This window comes from Dromaius novaehollandiae, chromosome 9 (genome assembly GCF_036370855.1).
Source record: "Dromaius novaehollandiae isolate bDroNov1 chromosome 9, bDroNov1.hap1, whole genome shotgun sequence".
Lineage (NCBI taxonomy): Eukaryota > Metazoa > Chordata > Aves > Casuariiformes > Dromaiidae > Dromaius > Dromaius novaehollandiae.
Window position 1 is genome coordinate 4,883,068 of NC_088106.1, and position 17,331 is coordinate 4,900,398.

The 17,331-nt window shown below is 41.8% G+C and overlaps 1 protein-coding gene across 3 annotated transcripts in view; it reads right to left on the reverse strand.

The window, feature by feature from the left end:
- Positions 1-17,331, reverse strand: part of SI (sucrase-isomaltase) — a 61,725-nt gene that overhangs the window by 24,528 nt on the left and 19,866 nt on the right. For all 3 annotated transcript variants that reach the window (XM_026105688.2, XM_064516577.1, XM_064516579.1), the window contains 15 exons: positions 17,199-17,311; positions 16,460-16,585; positions 15,642-15,773; positions 15,346-15,465; positions 13,743-13,856; positions 11,678-11,762; positions 10,162-10,279; positions 9,046-9,217; positions 8,025-8,141; positions 7,302-7,456; positions 6,613-6,697; positions 5,443-5,499; positions 4,751-4,875; positions 4,262-4,350; positions 430-479 (listed from right to left, as the gene is read on the reverse strand). In XM_026105688.2, the coding sequence (XP_025961473.2) occupies positions 430-479; positions 4,262-4,350; positions 4,751-4,875; positions 5,443-5,499; positions 6,613-6,697; positions 7,302-7,456; positions 8,025-8,141; positions 9,046-9,217; positions 10,162-10,279; positions 11,678-11,762; positions 13,743-13,856; positions 15,346-15,465; positions 15,642-15,773; positions 16,460-16,585; positions 17,199-17,311 (1,658 nt within the window). The remainder of the gene's footprint in view (positions 1-429; positions 480-4,261; positions 4,351-4,750; positions 4,876-5,442; positions 5,500-6,612; positions 6,698-7,301; positions 7,457-8,024; positions 8,142-9,045; positions 9,218-10,161; positions 10,280-11,677; positions 11,763-13,742; positions 13,857-15,345; positions 15,466-15,641; positions 15,774-16,459; positions 16,586-17,198; positions 17,312-17,331) is intronic.

Sequence of the window (17,331 nt, forward strand, 5' to 3'; positions counted from 1 at the left end):
CACCATGAAGCAGATTTAGACATTTTCTGGTCTAGATCTTCCTCTCACTCATTGGAGACATTCAGCTCAATTTTTACAATATACAAGGAATTTTTCAATTTTTTGAGACTCCCAAACATCTTTATTACTCTGTTTTAACTGCCACTGATGCTTTACACTGATGCTTTTCCCTTGCTCGGTAAACATTGCTGCTGGGTTTATTATGTGAAAGGAAATAGGGGTTCTTTTGTTAATAAATTAACTAGGAGAAGACAAGCCAAATGTAAGATTTACATCACAGTTGTTAAATGACAGTATTTTGAAAAAGACACTTCTTTGGCTTTGTCAAATACTTTCCTTCTCAGTAAATATTACAGGACATTAAGGATGGAGAAGATATTATCGATTAAAATTGGAAATGAAAATGAGATCCTTTAAAAAAGTACTTACATCAGAAACTGTAAACTCATAGTAAATGTAGAGACTGCTTTCAACAGTACCTAAAATGTGAAGGAAATTACACTTGTAGTACAGAACCAAACAGCATTAAAAGCAAGACTGTGTCACTATCAAGACCAATAAATTGCTAATTATTATCATTATTACGTTCAAAAGCTGCAAGCAAGATTGCTCCTCCACTGAGCAGATGCTGTGCAAACTGCAAAAAATATAAAGTTCTAATTATCTGTCAATGAGGGAAAAATGATTTTCTATATTTGACACTCTGCCAACTCAAATATTTAGTTGATTTGATCCAGTTTTATTGGTGGTTTCTATCGGCAATTAGACCTGACCCTCTCTGCCCAGTCACCGTGCGTGTGGAGGGTTACGGTTTTTGCCATTGCAACAGCCTTTTACGTTTTCAAAAGCTCTCGCTATCTCAATATCTGCTCTCCTCCCATTCAGTTTAGACGGCACCATCTCGTCTCGGGAGAAACACTTTCTAGGTCTGCCACCGTCCTTGCTGCCCTCCTCTGCTCTCCCACTTGCCCACGTCTGCCCGGAGCAGGGATATTCGAAAGCAGATGGAGATCCCCAGCTAAGGCCTACAAAGGCTAAGAAGGACGGTTATTCTGCGCTCATCCACCACCAGCCTACAAATCGATTTACTAGCCAGCAGCAGCCCTGCCACAGGGCGGTACAAAATCCTTGGTGATTTATTCCAACATTTTGCTAGCTTCAGCCGCCTGTTCTGTGTTTCCCAGCTCTTCTTGTGCTCTCGTTTCCGCACAGGAGCCGTCCTCGTCCCGCTTCCACCTCCGGGACCTCGCCCCACGCCGCCGGTGCCCCCTCGCCCACCCCACCCCGGCTGGCCCGCACCCTCCTGCCTCCGGAGCACCTCACAGCATCCTCTGGGTTGCAGCCCGCGTCCCTAGTCCCCAAGGCCCCCTAGAAAAGTGAGTGGCTGCATTTCCTATTCGGTGACCAACCAATACTTTCCTTTTCTGGTATTAATCATGCCTTAGAAAACGATTTCTTTTTGCTTTTGATAGCCTTTCCCAGTTCTCTCTCTTTTGTCCTACTATTTTCTTCTAATTAGTTCTCTCTTACATGTAGGACTTTTCCTAAACTTCTTCTCTTAAACTTATCTTTTCCTTAGACCTGTTTCCCCAGTCTAATTTTCTATTATTTTCCAAATTTATTGAAATCCCTCTTTCTAAAATTTATTACTTTTTATTTTATTGTTATTCTGTCTTATCATTTCTTAAATGTAAATGCACATGCATTTAGTTAATTAGCTTCACATGCAGTGAAGTTAATCCCTTAAAACTTAAGTAAATTTCTTAATGCAAAAATGAGTATAACATTAATAAACTATGTCATGGAACTATAAAAGAGGAAATAAACTCACCACCTGGAAAAAGAAATATAAAAGTTGACTCATAAACAGTCTGCTATTTTTTTCCATGTAAGAAAAGAAAAATATTGCAATTGCAAGCAAATTGTAAACTATTTCTTTGAGAAGACTATGACCTGTAAGTTTTGAGCAGGAAATAAAATCATAAGATGTTTTATTGTTTTGTTTCTCAACAGAAGTGAGTACAATAATGGCGTAGTTATTTTTGGCCTTGACAAAGGAGTACATATACCTGTCAAATCAGCAACCACCCAAGGCCTTCAATATTTATCGCCGCAATAATCAGCCAAATCACAACTCTATTTCTTTAACGCATCCCAAAGTTTCACAAAATTTAAAAAGTAGAGGCTTGGAAGTTCTTGCCTGAGATACGATTGGTATAGGCAAAATGAGAAAAGGGATTACTACAGGTAGAATGCATAAATTTTTCTAAGCTTTTTCTCTCCAATAAATCTAATATTATTATCACATTACCTCTCGAGCACAAATAGTCTCACTTTTTGGCATTTTCTGTAGCTGTCCTCCTAACAGACTGCCCAGGGACCACCACCAGCATCTTGCTCTGCAGTACCAGGGTGCAGAAACCCTTCAAACTCCAGAGTTTTGAGCTGATATAAATGTCCTAGCAGGAAATGTCTCACTAGGGGTTTGGCGTCTCGAGGAGACCTACGAGGGGAGCTGAGGGCTTTGGCAGAGGCAGCAAAGAGGTGACACATACACATATGTTCATCACCTGGTGAGTGGCAAGGGCAGTGGCAAGATTTGATATGCAATCAGCATTTTAATTTACTCAAGGTTCTTTATCTGAAAAGTATGTTTTCAGCCAAAAGCCAGAGGTATGAATGCCCTAAATTCAGGTGTCACTTAACCATGGACAGTGGTCAGATTAGTTCACATGGGGAAATACCTGTCATCTTCTGAACATCAATGTTAATATTACTTTGACTTCATTTTTTCTGTATATTTTTACTGTTGCAGTTTTTCTTATTTTCTAACCTACATTTTATTCCAGTATAGCTAAATAAAGCTCAGATACTTTTTTGATTCATAGCAGCCTATGGATATGATAGGATATGAATTAGAGAAGATCAAGTCTACTTGAAATGCAATAGTATTAACAGGCATATGCCATAAACCAAAGTCCTTAGCTCTTAAAGTTATGGTTGGTTGCAAATAAAACAATAAAATCTGACAAATACGAGTCCTTAAATCATTTTTTAATACAAGCTTGAGTGTTTGATAAAATTTCTTCAAAATATCATTTCAGAATAAATGTTTAAACTGCTTGCTGGCTTTTCTAAAAATATAGATTAAAGGAGAAAGGCTCCAAAAGCAGCCTAAAGGATTTAAGTACCTCAAATCCTTTTAATTTAATGGAACCTGGATGCCTGCCTAATTCCTCAGATATACTTCAGAAAATCCCACAGTTTAAGGTTCTTCATTTTCCAAAGTTTCCTTCATCTCAAGATTAAAATGATGAATTGTACTATATTTGTTTGCAAGTTTCTTCCTTTGCTCTAGAACTACCTCTGCTTTTCTTAGACGTGCATGCATTCCAAAGGATGATTTTCCCTCACAGCCAAAAGGAATTTAACCTTAAATCTTTTTCTTTTTTTCTTTTTTTTTTTAAACTTGGGTTGAATTGTTACAATCTTAATACTACACAACCCATTAGAAGCAGAGGTCTGAGTTTTGAAAAACGCCGGTGAGGGAAGCGGTATCAATCCCAGTTCATCACAAGAGGTGAGGCTGAAAGGCTTGGGCATAATTACAGTGAATATCCTGGTGGGAAACAAACTTTAATAAAAGGCAAGGCTGGCAACATGACGAGGATCGCCTGCACACGCTCACTCGTGTAACAGGCAGGGATTTGCTGTGGGGACCAGATGGCATAAAAAATTTAGGCTTCGATACCCCACCTTCTGAGTTAATGCAATTTCTGTTGATTTCACAGGAAATGTAACTAAATCCCACAAGTTCATAAGCAGTAGCAGATATACTTAATAAAAGGGCTAGTTTTTCATCTTCTGCTAAATCCCAGTGTCACGCTATGATTATGTGCATTCTCGCACCCACTGAAACAGATCTGGATAGATAGGGGAATACACACCAAGCGTGACAGTGTGCTTCAGCAGTCGGTGTGCTAATGTCCCCAATTTACCCACTTAAGACTATTGTGAAACTTGGACAATTAAAAAAAAACTCACCAAATTAAGAACCATTACATTTTTCCACTTAAAAGTGATGAAAAAGTAATGACATATGAACAAGTATTAATAACTTGTTACAAATTAAAATCAGCATTCCCAATGGCTTACTCTTCCTCCATTAAATCAGCTGGAAGATTAAAATCTGTAAGTATTAATAGTTTAATCAAACTTACCATTTTTAATCATACTTATCTCCCTATTGATAACTGCTCACCTGTGGATTCTCCATCATCCCAGAAAAAGTCCCCGGACGCTGTGCCGTCGTCATCCAGGGCAATGATAAGTCCCAGAGGATTCACGCGGCTGTGAAAAGAAAGGTTATTTGTCCTGGGTGTACAAGAATATCTAGACAGTCTTAATACATCTTTCACATTCATATTAAAAATCCGAAGCTCAAATGAGTTGCAGGACTTGGAGAATTATCTTAGATTAGCCCTCGATTGTCTTTCATTTTCATGTAAATGGATTAAAATGACAGGGAGTTTACAAAACGTAGCACAGACAAACCTGTAGTTAATCATTAAACATGTTATGCAACCAGTTGTGGAAGTGATTTGCGACTCGCAGTCATTCCCAAATTGTCCAGCGCAGGTGCGAAGTACAGCAGCCTGCTACTGCTTTGCAACCTGACGGTCCGGAGCCCATTCCTGAAGCCACGTTTCGCCCCAGCCTAACCAGCGCGGCGCCTGGTCTCGAAGCTCACCTTGCCACTGTCGTGGTAGCTGGTTGTTGGAAAGGGAAGACGTAGCCTCCCCTCAAGTGCAGCCCCAGTTTGTCTGCTGGCAGGTACAGGTCAGCCCACTCTTTCCTCCAGGAGATTTCTGCCCCCTTATTAAGAGGAAGGTAACGGAGAACGGGTGGGTACGTCGCGTTACTCACTGCTACCGGTTCCCCCCTAAAGCCAGTTTCGTCCTTTAAGTTAGGTAACTATCTGTAATCGTGCCAGGGGTCCCGTGAAGATGAAACGGCCACAGGTCGATATCCTGCAACGCTACGACTCGATGCCCACCAGCGTTCAACTTCAGTGCTGCCATCGCGGAGAGCAAGTGAGCAGCGGCCTTTGCCACCCGTCAGAAGGTCACCCCCGCCGTGGGAAACGGATTTGCAGAAAGGAGATCAGCAAAGATAACTGGAAACTCTCGTGCGGTATTATTAATATTAACTATGATTATATTTTACTATTACAAAGATGCCCTTTGCTCAAGTTTCCATGCAATCTGCCTCCTGCGCCGCTCCAGCCCTTCGGGACCTTTCCTTGAGGCTGTGACTCCTGCCCTCGCTCCCACCCCGTCTCACCGTTTCCCTGACGTTAGCCTGTGGGCAAAATCTGACTATCTTATTTCCTCCCAGAGACACGCAGGAGACCACAGCGCACCGTCCTTGCCCTTTACTTACTGTCTCGTAATCGTACCACACCGCGTCAGGGATGTACGCCCGGATCACATCCACGCCCTGCAAGGGGAGCAGAGAAACAGCTTTCGCACTGGAAGGCAAGTCAGTGTAATAACCGAAAATGTCAAAAATCAGAACAGCTTTCACAATGAGAAGATTATTGCTACTTCTCCTCATCCTTATTTCCCGTGCTGGCTTTCTGCCGTGTGTGCAGCCCGGGCACAACGCTTCGCGCTCGCTCCCGGAGGATATGCACAAACATCACCGAATCGTCTTTACTTTTACATTTTCTGGACAGTCTTGTGTCAGATACTTGTTATCCACTCAAGTATTGAACAAACATTTTGTGTTTCTGCATAACGTATGTGTTACCGGAATTAACTATCATTATTTACAAGGTTTTGCAGCAGGAAAAGCCACGGTGTATTTGTTCTTCTTGCTGCACTAGAGATAAAGTGAAATGAAGTGAGAGACGCTGCTTCTGAATGAAATTCAGAGGTGATACAAAGCAGAGTGAATCAGAATACCCTGCCAGAAGAATTAGATCCCCTAGAGGACGCGAAAATAGAAATGGGATTTAATAGCACAAAGCGCAAGATTTTCCATTTAGACAGTGCTAAAAATATGTTGTGGGCTCCCTCACTGGAAGCAACAAATGAAGAAAAAAAGATAGGCTTGTTAGGAACCCCAAGCCAACCATAAGTCGTGAATGTGATGCATTCGTGAAAACTAAGTATCATCTAAGGATATACCAAGAGAAATATTTCCGCTGGAGATATAGAGCTTTGTTAATGCTAATGAACAAGATCTCTAGGACCAGGGAGAATTTCCTAGGCTCATCAGGGATATGGAATATCCTATTTTTGCCGTTCAGCTCGTTCGGCATAAAAAAGGAGATGGAGCACAGTTTCCAGAGGAAATATATGTATAACAAGTAGAGGAGCTACAGCCTTGGAGCTGAATAACACAACTGTCGCAAGACCGAACAACAGAGGCTGAAAATCATGCACTTTTTAATCAAAGGAATAAAGGAGAGGCAGGAAGAGGGACCAAGAAATGCAACTTGTTAGGGATGTTACGCTGCAGTCCCCCGACTGCAGTGGGTGACCCACATGTCCCTCCTCCCTGTGCATTCGTTATGGGAGAGGTGACTATCAAGACGGCCACAGCTACCTCATCGAGGACGGGGCTGATGAGCAGTCCGGGACCCCACAGGAACTGCGTGTCAATGCTCCACGTTTCTTCGTCGGAATAAAACCTAGACAAATGGGAAAGAAACAGCACCAATTGCTTTTATTAACTGTGCTGTCATGAGTAATCCTAGTATTTCAAGGTAGTGATAGTCTATAAGGACTACTGGGACACGTCATAGCACAACGCGCAAGCTTATTTTTATCTGAGGCAACCTGCACTTGAGAGTGTAAGTTCACAGGCTTATTAGTTTAGTTAGTATTGATGATACATATAAGTGTGCCTGTGTGTGCACGTGTTGGGGGGGGGGGGGGGGGTTAACATAGCTTTATTCAAGATTTTCCGGGCAAAGAAACAAAGTCTAAAATGCATGTCACGAGGGGAATAATTTCATTAAATTCATTATCATTTCATTAAACAAAGACACTTCACCGCAGCTCCTGGAGTAACTGACAGTAATGTATGCATATATGCAGAAATTACAGATGATTTCTGATTACTCTTCTGATTACTTCAAAATGGTATTTCATGAATTTAGAAGTTGTGTATATATATTCCAATGTGCACTGTCACAAATTATATATGTGTTTGGATAGTCTCTAACAACATTCAAACAGTTTAAAGTTATTTCTCCTGATAAAAGTATTATGAAGCCTGATCAGTAAACTTACTCATGCAAAACCGGCCGTACGACTGTGTCTCCTTGAGTGTGAGCTTTGTAAAAGAGCGTGTACAGGTAGGGCAGCAGAGTATAGCGAATGTTCAAGTAATGCTTGGAGGTGCTCACCAAAACCGAATCAGCCCCAAACGCGGCTGGATCCTGAGGCTGAAAATAAATATTAGATTATATCATCGTCATGTGGAGGGAGTTTGGACGGTGCTAGATATGTCAAGTATATAAAAAGCGGCTGAAGTATCTGAGAGGCTGAAAGCTGCTGGTGCGCAGCTACGCGGCATCTGCCAGGCATGGGGTGACCTGAGGTCTGGCCCACCAGAGCCACGGACCACGCGGGTTGCTTCGGGGTGGAGGTCCTTCCCTGCCCACACGTGGGGCGGCAGGTCAAGGCTTCTCCCAGGTTGCATCCTAACATGCATCGAGGATACCACGGAAAGGTGCTCCCCAGGATCGGTCTGGTGGGTCACACAGCAGCGAGCACGTGCCCTTTGCTGCAGACACAACCAATGGGCGTGAAACTGTTCTCAAAAAGTCTACCCTCAAGTACTTGCCGTTGACCCTGATGAAGCTAAAACTTTTGGAGCTGGGATTCCAGAAAGAGAGCGTAAGCTTTTACCAGTTTCCAACTGGCTAACTGTGTAATTATTAGTAATACAGTGATAAGGGGAACTCAGTAGTGTAACACAAGACAAGTTTTGTAAGAGAAGGTACAACTTACCATAAATAGTTCACTGTTGTGATTCCTGGAAAATGGATAAAATGCTCCTACTTGCATCCACCGTCTGCAAAGTTCTTCTGTGGTGTTATCATTGAAACCGCAAATATCTGCTCCAATCTTAAAGTAAAACCAGGACGTGTTGGATAGACAGTATATCGCTCCTCTAAGCTCTAGACAAATCTTCAAGTATCGATTTCCAGAGATTTCCTAATTCATCCTTAATTGCTAGCTGGGATAATAGAGCCATTCAACACATTTCTACCTTTCTTCTTTTAAATTTCTCATCCATAAGTAAATCTGCCTGTTGTATTTTTCTTTGATTGAACCTCTACCAGAATTGCTGAAGTTTCTAAGCTATTATTTGAAGCAGAAGTAGCCAGGCAAACACCTATTTTTCCATAATGTCAAAGGTCTGTGAACACTTTTACAGCCCACCATCTGCACTATGAAATTAAGTTAATTCAAGCACGAGTTGCACAGAAAATTTAACTGACTACTAGCTAACATTGCCCATTGCTCTCTTTCTTCTGAGCCTTTACTCTCCTGTTTGGTGCTAATGTACAAACATTAGGAAAACAGTTTAAAAGCCATACAGATGCAAATCATGAAAAGGAATCTGGCTCTCTCATTTATACACGGATGCTCCTAGTCTATCTGAAATGCAAAGGAAAACACCAAAGTGTTCCACATCAGTCACTGATGAATAAAAAATACTAGTGGTAAGAGGCAGCCTGGAATATATAAAACAGTACGATTGATGCAAACGTGTATCCCGCCATACATCCTCCCCCACACCTACAGAAATCAAAGAAAGAAAGTGGCCTAAACCAAAAAATCAGTAATTACTAGGGAGAATAATGTGAAAACCAGATTCTTAAAGGGTATTAATTTATAGCTGAAAAGACAGTACGTTTATATAGATAGTGTTTAATAATCAGATAATCAGATATTGCAGAGGTGAAGAGTTAACGCTAATCGGTCTGTTTTAAAAAGGATGCCACGAATTAGTATTATTTCTTACGTAAGGAATCCCAAAGAGGTTAAACTCCAGCATCCCGGGTATTGCCCATTTCAGTTGATCCCATGAGGCTGCGTTGTCTCCCAGCCAGTGTCCCGTGTACCTTCCCGACCCAGCAAAGGTGGACCGCGAAAGAAGGAAGCTCCGTTTTCCTGGAAACACAGTTTCGATGGCTCTGAAAATGAAGCGAGGCTGGAATTATGCAAAGGAAAAAGAAGCCTCCGACACCAGTGGTTTTATACAAGGCAAATTTAAATTGACTAATTTACAATAATACAGAATCCAAGGGACAGGGAGTCCTTTACAGTTATCCAGGTGTCTTTTAGCTGTGTTCGTAATATTAATCCTGTTCAACCTTTCTAAATATTTTTGACTACCGGTGCTTGGCCTGGGACTGTAGTTAGTATATTTTGCCATAGCTGCATTGGCTTAATTGAATTAATAGAGATTTATGTTCATTCAACCAACCTCTTGTGCCAGTAAGAACTATAAGAATGCACAACAATATGCATTTAAAAAAAATGGAAAAAAACAAAGAAAAATTCAGCCTAGGGAAACAGTGAAAGAAGTGAGTTGTTCCTCCTCCACCCAACAGAACATGCAATGGGTGAGATGCATAACGTAGCCGAAGCTTGAGATGCAAAATGAGATGAAGATATTTTAAATGCTATAATAGTGGTCCCTAGCACTGTGCTAGCAGAGCTCTGAATCACTGCTTTATTTGTTCTTCAATTTACAATAAAATTGATTTACACAGGTCTTCAAGTAGTTCGACTAGTTCAAAAGTATTAAAATATAGCTGGCCATTCACCACACTTTTAAACGTCTTTTGTATTAATTTTCTAAGGAAAAACTTACTATCCTTTAAGACTTCACTGTAGCTGAAATTTAAATAAAGCATGGTACTCTTTTGAATTTTGCATGTAATAAGGTCACAGGCATCCTTATATTACTAGAGGTTTTTTCGTCTTTTTTAGTTATTTTGGATGCCCGACTTCAGTGAATTTTGGAATTGTGGAGAGACTGGGTTTTCAGGCTCATGATAGTCTAAAGGACCCAAATGCAGCCGTACACTCTGCTGTACCTTTTCTCGTAAGGATATTGGGGAGCATTGCTTACTGGCGGGTAGAGAGGGTCATGGAATAGCCGAAAAGGCTGTGGACGTCGTACTGTTTCCCCCACTTCTGCACTGCATCCATACAGAGAGTCTTGGAAAACATGAGCTTATCAAGAATACCTTCAATAAACAGAGACAGATATCAGTTTTCAAGCACATTTTGACTCCAATTATTTGTAATCTTTTGCTTAAGGCACATTCATGAAATTCAGGCCCTTTTTGATCTTTAGTATTTGCGTGAAGCTCACTACGACTAGCACAAGGACAAAATACTGTTAACATAACGTTACTGTTGGTTGCTGGTTTTCTTCCTCTTTGCTCTAATGGAGATGTTTTCTGCTTTGGAGCTTTCTCTACCTCACGACAATCAACACAAACAGCAGAAGAATTCCCCCATTCCCGCTACCGCGTCCAGAAATGCCGCTTTTCTAGCGGAGCGGAGTTTAGCACGCCGACGTCTAATGTGCTGCAATTTGTTCAGAGCATAAAATGATTAGCTCACATAATATGTCTTTGTCTAGGTGTGATTAAACAGTAACCACAGGCTGCCTTCGATGCCAGCGCTTTCTGGCACCGCTCTGAGCAAATCTTAGCACAAATGGAGCTCGCTGCCGGCTTTGTCACGAGTCTGGGCATCTGCCTGGGAGCAAAGACACGGCGTAAGCAGACTCTAATTTCTCTGCCTCGGCTATTTGCTTTGCTGTAAAGTAGGAGACCAAGGCTGCAAGGTCGCCACTGAAGCACTCTTCTCTCGTGGACCTCCTCGGTGGGTGCGTGAACACCGAGAGAGCTCCCAAATGCTTTTTATTATTTCTATTTTTTATTTTATTATTTTTCATTATTTCAAGTTGTACCTTTCAGTCCACCAACAGGTAATCCTTTTCTAATTTGCTATCCTAAATACAGAACTGGAGACACTATAGCTGCAGTCTAGGGCAGACGGGAACTTCTTCAATTCGAATCATACCTGTATGTCTGAGGTCAGAGGAAATTACAGTTTTTACTTCCAAATTTGACCCTAACATGACACTCTAAGCACTGGCTGTAACTGACTGAATTCACCTTCATGCCAGCTGGATTTCTCAGCAAACAACCGTTCGCCCATGCAAGGAGAGACCACATAGCTACACCCTAAATTTCTGAATCACTTGGTCTGACAACATATTGACAATGGTTACTTAAAGCTATTACTTAATAAAAAAAATCTGAATTCCACTTTAGCTCTGCATACATCTCCGCAACTATTGATGGTGAAAGAAGATCAATACGTTATTAGACATAATTAAAGCAATGATAAGATTCAGTAATAATTTGAAAGGGAAATTTTTTCCTTTTGAGTCACACAACCCACGCCTTTGACCAGGGCCAAGGCACACTTGTGTTTTCTGTCAATGGGAATAATCAAGCCCCATCCGTAAGAACTACACCAAAATCACTTCACACCCTTGTAGCTGATTGCAGAGCTGTTCACAAACTTTTTTCCATATTTTGCTTTGTGGCTAAAGACAACAGACTTACTGGGAGTGAAGGGGGGGTAGTTTAAGTCGTTCTGCTCACAGCCCTCATTTGAGCCCTGAACAAAGTTGGATACTTCATTCATATCCTGAAAAACACAAGAAACAGGACATGATAAAGTTTCCGCAAGTACATTTTCCCAGCAGAGCCCAGTGTTTTGTTGCTCGGATCCTTTGAGGAAGGGTTAATGAGCAGCGCTACAGCCCCCAGCACGGCACAAGCGGCACGATGCAGCGGCCGAGCTGCTCCGTCCCCGTCTGCGTGCTGGGTTTTGCCCCCAGCCGTGGGGCGAAATTCCAATTTTCTTTCCCAAAAGGTATTTATTTTTAAGTAGAAGGAAGAGGGAAGACAGGGGGAAAAAAAAGGAAGGGAGATGATCTTCAGCCTTTCTTAAAGTGCCCTAACCCTGAGAGATGCTGGGATTCGTTTGTGATGTTGCAGATGATAGAAATAATCAGCCTACAGGAAACCAATACGCCTGCTCATAGAATAGAAACATGCAAATAAAAATACCTATTCTCATCTGCTTTACCACGTTAGCAGTGGATTACCCGATGCACCCGAGCAACTGTCAGCTACACGTTGCAATTCCCTCATCAAACACAAAGTACCATGAGGATTAAGTGCCAAAAAGAAAAAAAAAACTGAATAAACTAACTAAAGTGAGTGATTAACTTAAAATGTATTTGAAACCTTGCTGTGTGAGGCTGTATTTGCACACTGGAAGTATGAAAGTCAGTGAGCACTTTTGGTCCTATTAGCAAATACTTGGTAAATAAAATTCCAGTGTTCCTTTTATTTCTGAGCTCTCTGGCTTCAACTTTTATTAAACAAAAAATGACATTTTACCCTGGTATTTCGCTCTGGCGTTTAAGAGCAATAAGGCCAAACTATGCAATACGGTTACACAGAATTCTGCCCCCAGGCTCAGAATTGTATCAGCATAAATCAGACAGAATTTGCTGAAACGCAGCTATGTTCTGGGCTATTCGAAGCATATACCTGTGCTTTGCTTGGTGAGATTAACGCCATTCCCAGAATTTAAAATTGCAGACATAAATCTGGAGTTCTTTGTGATGAGCACAACCAGTTTCTTAGGGGGTCAGAAACTATCATGTAGCAGACAAGAATAAAAATAGTCTAAAAATCTATTTTCTACCTAGGGAAAACTTACACATCTGGATTTTGAGAGTCTAAGGCAATTCCATACTTTCAGCCACAGCATAAGGAAAAAAATTAAGATATCATACTTAAAAACTGTACAGTCCTTCAAAGCTAAGATTTATCAGTACCTCTGATCTGAGTTCAGTGAGAAGGCAGAATGCTATAGAAATGTACGTTAGGACCTTTAATAAACGTAAATGTAGCCGGGCATTTCCAGAGTGGGTACTGATGTTTGGTTTCTGAATCCACACATGGGTGCCTCAATATAATCTGAGCTTTTTCTAAGGGCAGTTGAGTATCTATAAATCTTCCTGAGTCAAAATGAGTTTTAGGTGCTCTGTATCTTCAAAAAAGAAATTAAATCCCTGCTCAGGTGCTTAAACAGGGATTAAGAAGTTTAAATACAGATTTCCTTCAGGCACCCACCTTTAAAAGCTTTACAACAGCATATTTTTTAAAAGACTAATCTGAGTGAGTCAAAATGGTCCATAATCTTACCTGATTTCCATGGACTAAGCCTAAAACCAACTGGGCCAGACTCCCTGTTAATCCTTTGGTGGGACAACCTGTTTAAGAGACCCTGATTTTTCCAAATCCTAATCTGGAGCAGCGATGGCAGATTTACTAACCTGAAACTCTGTGAGCTACCTGGAGACCAGCTATATTTTGTGCATTATAACCTGTATTCCGGACCTGTTCAAGATGCATTTACTTGGCATGCATGCAGGTTTCAAATCCAAATTTCAAATTCGCATCCTAATTTGGATTGCAAATTCCACAGCAGAGGACATGCAAGTCCTACACTGATTTCCAGGTCAGTAGCAGTGAGCACCCCTTTTCAAATTCAATGTAATGTCTAGGCATGCCTATTTTCTTTGAAAAACGGAAGTTTTGTGTTACTTACAATCCAGATGCCATCATACGGCACGGTGTTGTAAAACAGCCTGCACTCCTCCACCCACCAGCTGGTGCAGTCGGAATTGGTGAAGTCTGGGAACACGGTTGCTCCTGGCCACACCTGCAATATTCAAAGGAAAATATTTGATTAAACCGCTAATTACAGTAGAATGATTAATGTCTACATGTTACTGCAGTTCCTTTAGCTTCTACTTAATTTTCCACAATGTAACTGAAGTGAAGTCTAGGCCTAACTTCGTAAGACTCTCAGTGAAACTGGTGGGAAATTTCCTTCACCAAACGCAGCTGAGGAAAACTTCCTTGCAGTTTGCAGACGAGTTTCATGCACTAAAACATCGGTCAGCCTCTCCCCTTCCACGGCCTCCCCATGGTTTGCTCGTTGGAGATTTATGGCAGGTGACAGCACAGGGAAAACGGGCATCTGTCTGTTGTGTCTAGCATTTACAGTAACTGGCGTGTACGATAATATAAGAACAATTAAATGTGTTTTGTGCTTATTATTGTGAGAAGCCTCCTAAAATGAAAGCGTCAGAAGGAATGGTGCCAGGGCAGAGCAGCATCTTCCTTGCAGCAGCTCTTTCTTCCCTACTATGGAGTATATCTACCTTTACTTTTCCACAAAACCCATGTTAACCTCAAAGGGAGTGTTTTACAGAAAAATAAAGTCTCTGTGTGTGTGTGTATATATATATATATATATATATATATATATATATATATATATGGCAGATTTACATGGTATTTAGAAGCAGGTAAAATCCTAAGTTAAAAAATTTCAAAAGTGTGCAGCTTTCCCTCCTTAGATACCTACGCTCCTTTGTAGCCTCACCTTTTTCTACTAGAGCCAAAACCAGCTGGGTTTATGGGTGGACATAGATAATCTCATAATACTTTCAACAACATTGCTCCAAAAAGCCGTAATCTCTGCTGAGAAATGTGTGTGTGCATTTCTAGCAGAGCATACTGACATTAATAAGCCTGCAAAAGGAAAAAAATACTCAAGTTTCTTTCAGGCGTATTTGAATTACACCTCTGATAAGCATTTGGAGCTCAGAAATTCAAGTTTAGCATTCAGGGCAGTGTTAATATAGCGATCTGGAGAAGACTTTTGGGTGATAAACTGCAAGAGTGCAATAACTTGCACTCAGAAAGGAGGCAGAAATAATACGACTTCATTAACTTTGGAGTTTTCAGCTGCTTGTAAGTCAAAACTATTTTTAAGTTATATGAGTTACAATACTCAGCTTAATTCATAAACTATTATAGAGAAGTTTTCAAAAGCATAAGGTGGGAGCTGGCTCTGCAATCACTACTGAAAATAAATAGGAGCTGGCTAACAAATTGGACCTTGAGCCTTCGAAATATCTTAGTTCTCCTTTTTATTGGATGTAAACAATTTCTAAAGAAAAAGGCAAGAAAAGTGGAAACATACTATATGCTAAGTGAGCCCTTACAAGCCTAGTTCTCACTGGAAGAATTTAACTAAAAGGAGAAACTTAGAAAATGAAGTTTACAACCAGCCCCCGGCCCCAAATTAAATCACAACAGTGCCAAGAGCCTGAGTTTTGTCATCAAAAAAGGATGGTTACCTCTCCAATTAATGGTGTTACGCTGTCTGAGTTATTAACCCAAACCTTTTGGCTCTCTCCCCTGGTGTAGCTTTCGTATGTGCTACCATCCGACAGATCAGCTGTGCTGATAGCAGGGTCCTAAAAGACGGGAAAAGAAAAAGTCGGGAGAAGTCATGATACGCTCCACCAGGTATTATCCAGCACTACAATTTCAGGCAATAAATGTGATAATCACATAAAAATATGCAAAGTATAATAATAAATAATTGTAATGACAGTTTTTAAAGTGGAGAAAGAAATGGTAAAGCGCTTACCAAGATGATAATATATTTTTGTCCATAGTCATGCAGATAAGCTGCGAAAGTGGGGAGATCTTGAAAATTCACTTGGTCGTAAGTAAAATCTTTCCTGTCCTCCATGTAGTCAATGTCGGTGTACTGAACATCCTGAAGGAAAAGGTAATTCGGTCTCAACAGGACAGACGATAGTTAAAGGCTCTGTGCGTTAACTACCCCAACACAATTTTCTTCTGATAATTCCCGTTCATCCTGAAGGGAATTTGTGGCGTGACTCTACTTCCTCCTGGCACGTAGTGCACCGCTAGCACCATATATAACTGATGTGCAAGTCTTGCCGCGCTTATACCTAGTTGGCCAACTTCTAGAGCTAGCCCCTTAAAACCAAACCTTTCCTCTTAAAGTCCACCTTAAAATTCTTTTTTTTCCCCTCATTCAAAGCCACTAGGCTAATTTAACTTGAAATCTAATTTTAAGATTTAATTGTAAATTAAGGTAATCGACAGTTCCATAACCTCCTTGTCCTCAGAACGAGGACAAAAAAAAAATCTAGCAGATTAGGTAGCAGATTAGAAAACAAACGGATATATTTGGAAAGGGTTACTGAAAAATTGTTGCAATAAAATGGGCAAATAAACACTACTGCGATTAAGTGTCTCTCGCAGTCTGGCAACTGGTCTACCATTAAAAGTCATAAAAACTTCTAACCGCGGATGCCCGCGTGCATTTTGTTAGTTCACCGGCTTGGACTGCTGTGAGAGGTGCCCGGCGAGGAGCAAAGCGCTGGAGATGTCTCCGCAGCCCCTGCCCGGCCGCGTGCCCCCAGCCACACTCACGTAGGGCAGGTCGATGGCCCGGTTCCTCTCGACGACGGTCTTGACCTCGTCCAGCGAGCTGTAGCCCCAGCGGCTGAGCTGGAAGCCCAGGCTCCAGTAGGCGGGAAGCAGCGGCAGCCCCACCAGCTGCAGGGCGAGAGCCGCGCGCCGGCGGCGAGAAATGCAGATGTTGGGGACGACGAAGCTGTGCCCACCGCTACCCATGAAGTGACTATACTGTCCTTATGATCACCCCTTCGTTTTATTCTCTGACTTTACACTCCTTCATTTGCCCCGCCCTTTAAGTGCAATACTGTTTAAAACCCTACACATGCTTTCAGATATCACTAAAACGTCATCCGACTGCAAGAAGTGCATACGGGGAATATCTGTGCTGTCTTTCTCCCCTAAATTATGGCATGTCCATAAGCACCCTATAATCTGCACCCACCCCATAATACTGCTGTACGAACAAGGACTTGTCCGTACAGCACGGGTTAGCTCCGGCAGGCAAGTGCAAGCCCAGCTGACCAGGTCCCCACCCCAGCTTAACTCCTGCGAGAGGTCCCCGATGGCAGCAGCCGCGTGAGGGACACATCAGGAGTTGCACAGCTACGACGGATGCAGATCCCACATTATACCATCCGCTAGTAAATAACATAGTCACATTGTCACATAAGGAGGGGAAAGAGGTAAAAAGCTAAGCGCTTTTGAAAATAAAAGGGACAATTCTGTGTGCAATTGCTGCAGGCAGCCGTACCTGCAGGTACTCCTGCACCACCTGCTCCGGCGTGTCCCCCACGAAGACATAGAAGTCGAGGATTCCCCCGATGGTTCTGTAGGTCACCGCCGGGGCCGGCTGCAGCGCAAACTCTGCCGGACGAGAACAGCCG